Source organism: Juglans microcarpa x Juglans regia, chromosome 2D (assembly GCF_004785595.1).
Source record: "Juglans microcarpa x Juglans regia isolate MS1-56 chromosome 2D, Jm3101_v1.0, whole genome shotgun sequence".
Lineage (NCBI taxonomy): Eukaryota > Viridiplantae > Streptophyta > Magnoliopsida > Fagales > Juglandaceae > Juglans > Juglans microcarpa x Juglans regia.
This window is the reverse complement of record NC_054596.1, coordinates 27,243,422-27,251,483: the sequence shown is the minus strand read 5'-3', so window position 1 is coordinate 27,251,483 and position 8,062 is coordinate 27,243,422. Positions and strand designations below refer to the sequence as shown.

General features: G+C 35.4%; 1 protein-coding gene across 1 annotated transcript; it reads left to right on the top strand.

Annotated features, from left to right (window-relative positions):
• The first annotated feature begins 2,894 nt into the window (after positions 1-2,894).
• LOC121250798 (protein JASON-like) lies at positions 2,895-7,664 on the top strand. The gene is made up of 7 exons (XM_041150019.1): positions 2,895-3,225; positions 3,752-3,800; positions 3,912-3,991; positions 5,073-5,320; positions 5,595-6,366; positions 6,450-6,532; positions 7,392-7,664. Exons 1-7 carry the CDS (start codon positions 3,049-3,051, stop codon positions 7,498-7,500), a joined length of 1,518 nt encoding a protein of 505 aa, XP_041005953.1. The 5' UTR covers positions 2,895-3,048; the 3' UTR covers positions 7,501-7,664.
• The last annotated feature ends 398 nt before the right edge of the window (positions 7,665-8,062 follow it).

Below are 8,062 nucleotides of genomic sequence, written 5' to 3'. Positions count from 1 at the left end.
AGCCAAAACAGCTATTAAACAGTGGCTACCATATAAAGCAGCTTCAACAAAAATGAAATATCTGGGCCTTCCAACTTCATTTAGCAGAAAGAAAAAGGAAGATTACCAAGAGTTGCTAAGTAAAGTGAAAAAAAAAAAACTGGAAGGATGGAAACTAAAGCTACTCTCTCAAGCGGGAAGAACAATATTGATAAAAACAGTAGCGAGTGCTATCCCGACTTATTTTATGGCTTCATTTAAACTTCCTAAATCAATATGCAAAGCTCTTGATACAAGCTTTAAAAATTTTTAGTGGGAATTCCATAAAGATAGACACCACAATCTAACTCTCAAATCCTGGAAGTCCATATGCCAGCCAAAATCCCTTGGAGGACTTGGAATCAGACAAATGGCTAACATGAACCAAGTGATGATAGCAAAAATAGGATGAGAAATGAGCAAAGGACAAGATAAACTCTGGCATGCACTTTTATCTGCAAAATATCTCAATAGCACGGATTTCTGGCAAGCAAATCTAAAACAGACGGACTCAAGCCTATGGAAAGGGATATTACAAACAAGAGACATGCTCAAAAAATGAAGATGCTACCAGATTAGTAATGGAGGCTCAATCAATATATGGACTCATCCATGGGTTCCAAGCATGAGCAACTTCAAGCCTAAGCCATTACAAGGAATGGAGGAGGCTCATCCAAACTTAAAAGTTTCAGATCTCATAACTGATATCCCTAGATCATGGAATGTCCAAAAAATGCAAGAACTGTTTGATGAAGAAAGTATCACAGAAATACGAAAAATATTGCTGCCTTCCTTTTCTCAGAGCTAGGACAAAATAATCTGGATCCCAAGCAACTCAGGTGAATTTCCAGTTAAATAAGCTTATCAATTGATAATCAACAACTAGGAGATAGTTCAACAGCCTGCAACACTGAATATATACAGAAGCATATCGGAACTAAAAATCCATGACAGGCATAAGCTACTGCTTTGGAAAATTCAGTGGAATATATTGCCTATCAGCTCAAGAATCAAAGAAGTTATCCAAGAAGCTCCAACGCAAGAATGTTTTCTCTGCAATCAAGAAGAAGAAACACCACTCCATCTATTCTTAAAATGCCCAATTGTCAGGATTCTATGGTATCAAAGCTCATGGCCACTAAAGCTGGAAACCTTGCCAATTCAGTCTGTAACGGATTGGATAAAAATAATCATTTCTTTAACAAAAGAATTGGGATTGCAAGAGGAAGAAGCTCATCACAGCACACTTTCAACTATTTGCTGTGATAATTTTGGATTTCATTTGGAAGCAAAGAAATGACATACTCCACAATCACACTTCTTTCTCTCTTGAACTAGCAAAAATCTAGTTAAACAAAATATACCAGGAATGTAAAGAAGCATGGAAAACAAAAAAACAAAGCCAAGTATGCAGCCGGAAGACTCCTCCTAACAATTTTCAGAGCTTCTCATTTGACGCAGCAGTCAGAGATTTCTTCTTAGTGGCCTTAGCAGTATGTAGGGACCATAGTGGAAAATTTTTGGAAATCCAGATAGAAAAGGTTCTCACTTCCAATCCTCTAGTAGCTGAAGCAAATGTAGCTCTCTTAGCCACGAAAATGGCCTCCCAAAGACAACAAGAAATGACAATCCTGGAAGGAGACTCGCAGTTGGTAATAGAAGCCATAAACAACAGAGAAACCTCTACTCAATGGCATATTGAACTCATCATTGAAGATATCAAGCATATCTATGCTTCTCAAAGGCTTTGAAATTTTGCCAAAATTCATCGATCTGCAAATCGATGTGCGTACTCTGTGGCGCAATGGGCAGCAACCAACCTTGTTTTTGGTTGTACACCCAATAACCTTTTATTTAGATGCCTATTATTTCTTGATAGCGGGAAAGATCCTCCCCAAACTTTGTAGTACTTTATCTATTTATAATATATGCAAGCTTGCTTAGAAAAAAAAATATATCTGCTGAATCTTTCCACGCGTCAAACAAACATAGCGAGTGTAAACATTTTCCACGTGGAACTCCAAACTTTGGAAAATGATTTGTATAATTGTGGATGAAAAATGATGTACATTTTTCACAATATTTTATACAACAATATTTTAAAAGGAAAAATGTTTTTTGTAAACTACTTTATAAAACTAACATAATTTTATAAAAATATCTTTCTTTTATAATATGTGTTGTGAAATATATTATGAAATATGTTGTGTGTATCATTACTCGGTCCGATTTTCGATTTACCATTTATAGGTATGACATTACATAAATTTAGTATTATAGTTTTTTTAACATTAAACTTAGTTGTTAAAATTTAGTATTTATTATTAACAAATACTAATTTACTAAAATCTAATTATACTAGTATATTATAAGTATTGTCTAACTTATTAGTGAGATTAATAAACTTGAATAATAAGATTAAAATAGTATAATTAATGTCTAATTATACTAGTGTAGTATATATAGTGTCTAACTCATATAAAATGTTATATTAATTTTATGTTATAAGATTAATAAATTTGAATAATAAGATTAAAATATCATATTATATTAATTAGTAATTTAACATATAATATATATAATATAATAAAAAAATATATATTATAAAAAATTAATATATATATAAGTCCAATTCGATTCAAATCGATTTTTAAAATATGAAAATTAATGACAAACCAATTTAAGATCCATTTTGATTTTTAAAAATAAATATTGGATTTTTCAATTTGTGTTTACATCCATAATTGTAGAGCGTAAAAAAACCCGTGTATTCCCTTTAAAACAAGCAGACAAGTTTAAAAATAAGATGAAAAGAATTCAATTTTTAAATAATGAATTCTTACTTAAAAAGGAATACGCAAGGCTACTCTACCTATCATTACTTCCAAACTTATTTTGGAGCGGTACCTTTCCCTCGATTTCTCTGTTCAAATTTCAAAAACGACCCAACAACTCTCTCTCTCTCTCAGACCACCTGATTAATCATACAAGGCTCATCAAGCATTCTCGAGAAGCTAAGGTCAATAATCTATGAAATTGTCCTTCTGGCGTGAATTAGGGTTTACTTGCATATCGGTGGCGCGCTTCCTCGAAATATCGATTTCCAGAGCCATGGGTTGCTTCTTTGCTTGCTTTCGGACCAACGAAGGTCGCCACCGTGCTCCGCCCCATCTCGTCTCCACTTCTGCCACTGCATCCATGCCCACCGTGCGATTCCACTTCTCGCCCCCTTCTCTCTCTGTTTGATTCCCGAGTCGAGAAAAAGAAAAGCAAAAGATATATCGAAATTTTATGTTCTAATACTTCAAATATTGCTTCGTTTTTTCAAGTAAAAACTCAAGATTTGAATTTCTTCAAGTTTCTCGAGGTGTCGAAGCATCCAAACAGACATTTTAAAACATTTCGGTATTTCTTTATCCTCGTTTTCCTTTTAGGAACAAATTAATTAAAACTGTGAGTGAGATTTAATCGTTTAATTTCTGGTTCATTTTCAATAATCGAGCAGAATTTTGGATTCGTGAGACTTAGTTTACGTTTTTTTTTTAATTTTTAAAATTAATCTGTTAAGCTGCCTGGAAAAATAAAGGAAAGTAATCCAAATGAGTTTTTGTGTCTCGTGCTTCTATGTTGTCTTGGTTTCCTGAAAACTTAAAGCTAAAACTATTTATGAGCAAAGAGCATTTTCTCACTTGTGAACCATGAGCTCACTTTCTGCTTTGTGCATAATGATCAGGAAATTCTGATATCTCAAAATCGTTTATCATCACTTTTTATATCTGAAGGTATAAATCATCCTGTTAAAGTTATATTCTCTTGTTGAATTTTTCTTAATCACATTAAAACGTAATCGGATGCCGTGAATTTCTAGTGATCTTTTCAAATTACTTCTACAGATAAAGTAGATTCTGGCTGCAATGATAGGGAAACTCCTGGTTTTGGATCTCCCGTAAATCACAAGGATCTCAAGAATGAGGTATAATGGAATTGATATTACGTGGGGCTTCCTTAAGATTGATTTGTCTAACCTTTTGAGGTCTTAAGAACTGTTTATATGAAATGGTGATTCATGTTTCTATCTTCTATCTAATTCGTAATTAGGCGTTATGATTACCAGGAGTAGAGTTTTTATAAAGTGCTGTATTCTTTAATTTATTCTTCTTACTGTATATTAAGTGAAACGTTGAATAGGCAGAATTCGAGTTATAAATAGAAGCAAATAATTATGTTTCCGCTCATCATTTTTGCTGAATTTCTTAATCATATGCTTTGTTTGCGTCCTTACATCACATTACATTTTTATTTTATTCCTTTTTGAAGATGTGAGTAGTTTATATTTTGTTTCAAAGTAAAAACACTATATTAATCTAATGTGGACTGATAATTTCAAGAACTGCTTTCCAAATGAAGCCTGATTATCCGATATAGATGGGTTGTTTTGTGGCGTTTCTCTTCGACCTTAAAGTGGTTATGTTTTCTGATTGTATGACTTTTTTTTTTTTGAGTACCTATTGATAAATGGGTATTGTCGGTGATATTTCTGAGTCACTAAATGCTTTTGAATCCAAGTTGTATGAGAGACTATCAATCAAAACTGAGGCAGCTGTATGGTATAGTTAACTCTTGCTTCAATCCAAGTTGTATGGTGTAGTAGAAAAATTCTACGTATTACATCATTATCCTACTCATATCCCACTATGATGGAGTGTCATTGCTCATCAACCTTGTTTTTTTTTTTTTTTTTTTCTTTTTAAAAAAGAGATGATCCAAGGGTGATGGAAAGTTCTGCACTGAAAGTGATGCCATATTCTTTTTGGTTTGATTATTGAATTTCGTACACTGGTCACTTTCATTATGGTGCTAGAGTCAAGAATTTGAATTTGATTGCAGACCTATTTCATCCATCTAGTACCTGAGTCAACCACAAATACTGGAATTATTCTCATTCCTTTATATAGGATTGAGTTGGCTACTTTGAGAGATACCCTTCTTTATTCAAAATTGTTTTTGCCTGCTGCTGACATTGTCTACTTGGTTATATAAAAATTATTGTGCAGGCCAAGTTTCTTAAATACTGTGGCACATTAGCGGAGACCCCTGCTGAATTTCGGAAAGCAACTGAAAAGTTGAATGGTTCACCTCCCTATGAAAGAAATTTAGAGGGTCAAAAATTCCATTCATGGCTTCCCAACACAACTATCAAGAAGCTACAGTTAGACAAACAACCTGATCTTCCCCCCACTCCCGATAAACTTTGTGAAGAGTGGGGAAAAGTATCAGGTTCACAAGAGCGGACGCCTAGCAGGTTGTACTTCTATTTATAATGAAAGTCGTTGTGAACAAGCTGATACGCTAGACATGAACAGGGAGTTTCACATGTCATAAGTCCTACCTGACTGCTACCTCATTGGTCTAAGAGGCTTGTTGTGGTCCTCTCTATTTTGTTTTTGATAGGGTTTCAAAGAGAACAATTAGTTCCATGGTTAAAAGTGTTTTTTTTTTTTCCCACTTAGATTGATACACTTAAAACAAGATTTATAGCTTCCTGACATTTGTCAAACGTCATCTATTTCTTGTAGCTGTATATCCAGCATACAGAATACTGGCAGGACATCTTTCAGCTCTACTGAAGGCAATCAATCCAGGAGTATTAATACTGCTGTCGGAGTTCATGGTAATCAGACTGAACATGTTGCAACGGACGCTCGATTCAGGAACAAGTCTGTGCGTTTTGACTGTGATATTGATGCATCCAACTGTAGAAGTTCATCAGAAAATGTAAGCCAAAATCCAAAGAACTATCAAGCACCAGGTGATCAGAGTGTTTCAGAGCCTTTGCCTTATCCAACCCCACTTAAGCTGTCTGATGAGATGCAAACACCTGGTACTGTTTTTCCCACAAAATTAGAAAATCTACAATATGGAAAGACTCGAATCAGGTCCCACTATGTGTATTCCGTTCTGAACCCAGTTGAGAGTGACTTCCAATGGAAGGAATTGAAGAAAGAAGACTCTAAGATTTCTGGTGAGCTTAGAGAATCTCTAGAGTTTGAGGGAACTCCACCCCCTAGGTCAGAAGAGGGAGGAGTAAAAGAAACTTTGCCTTGGAAAGACTTGAAGGTGGAAGCAAGCCCATCTGCTTGGCTGAAGCCACAGACATCTATTCAGGATGCGAATAATGAAAATTATGACTCTGCTTCTGCCAAAACGCCTCATTTTGGTAGAACTCTGGGGGACAGGCCTATAATTGGGCTTGTTGCTTCTCACTGGAATAATGATGAGCCTTCTCACATTTCACCGAAGTGGTGGGATGGGAATGGAATTCCGAATTCTACCAACAAATACAAGGAGGTATTTCTTTTGGTTGCTTTGTTTTCTGCTTGCTGCCACCAATAATGAAAGCTCCATTTAAGAAATGCGGGTTGTTTTTGCAGGACCAGAAAGTTAGTTGGCATGCTACACCGTTTGAGGAGAGATTAGAAAAAGCTCTGTCTGAAGAGAGTTTTATCACTCAAAAGTATGCTTGCTTCCTCCGTTGTTGAATATGATTCCAAAGCAAATTGTTAATCATTTGGGTGACTCAGGAGCCAAATTACTGCACTCATTTACTTCATATTATATTCTGTGGATAAGCCAATACAAACTTTCCCTTCTCCACATGTAGATTGTGTATGGTGACAGGAGTTTTATGTTGCTGGCCTCATATTTCAAGAATACAAATATCAAAGCCAGGTCAAGACCTTGGCTGAAGATAACCATATCCATTCTCATTCCCATTTTGTTAGCTGCTGTTATTAGAAACCTGTATTTAGATAGCTTGGTGGCTTCCATGTTATTGAACTGCTAGATACAAAAGGGAGATGCCAACAGAGGGGTAGTAATATAAGTGAGCTTGATGGCTTCCATGTTATTGAACTGCTAGATACAAAAGGGAGATGCCAACAAAGGGGTAGTAACATAAGTTAGTTTCAGCACTCCCTATAAGGATATGTATTAACACTTGTGTTAACTGAAAGTAGATGGATTATGTTTGAATTGTGGTGGTTGCAATGAGTATGTTTGAACCTATATTTTTCGGCAGAGACTCGTGGCTTTTGTAGGTAATATTACAGTTTTTGGAACCCAGATTTGAAGTCTTGTGTTTTTGAAGATAATGAACTTATATTGATGTAATGATTCTATCGTGTTTTTGTTCCTTGATTGCAATGTTATTAAGCTTGTCCCTGCTTTTCATTTCAAAGTAAAGAAGAAAAGAAAACTTGGTCCAAATGAATACCATGTCTCGCATCATCATATAAAGATTTGTCTGAATCTTATTGGTTTTTATATGGAATTGCCTCTCGGGAATCTTGATTACATTTTGATTTGATTTACAGGAAGGATATCTATGGAAAACCAGTGGCTTTTGATGAGAATGACGAAAGTGATACTGCTCTTTCTCAGTTGCAGTCTTCAGCCCAACCCAAGTCAGTGGTTTCTTTCTGATGAATGAGGTGTTGGTGTTTCTGTACTCTCTTGTGGGTTTGTTTTTGCAGCTGATATATTGTCCATTTAATGGTTTCTTCTGAAACCAAAACTCTAAACTTTACCGTATGGAACATGGTTGGATTGTATCGTGCTGTTGGTTGGTGGTGCTGGTTCTTTAAATTGGTCCTTGTAGCCAATCAAACTCTTTGGCACCATGTTGATCTTCGCCATGGAAATCTTCTGCCCATGGCTCTTTGGTTCTGGCCAAGAGAGGAGCTTCTAATAATGTACATATCTAAAGGAAATCTTCTGCCCATCTCATCAAAAAATGTCTTCCAAGAAGAAATTAAAATCCCTAATGGCATAGTTTTATCTCATGATTGGGAATGAGCAACAAGGGCAAGAAAATGAACTTGAGCAACAAACTAAGAACTTAATGAAAACACCCTCTTTACTATGTTTCGAATACCCTCGTATCAACATCTAAGAGTAGCTTTGTAACACCTATTTCCGTCGGTTAGGAGTGTTACATATGTTTGTAATTGTGCCCAGTAAAGATAACTAACGTAAGAAAAATATA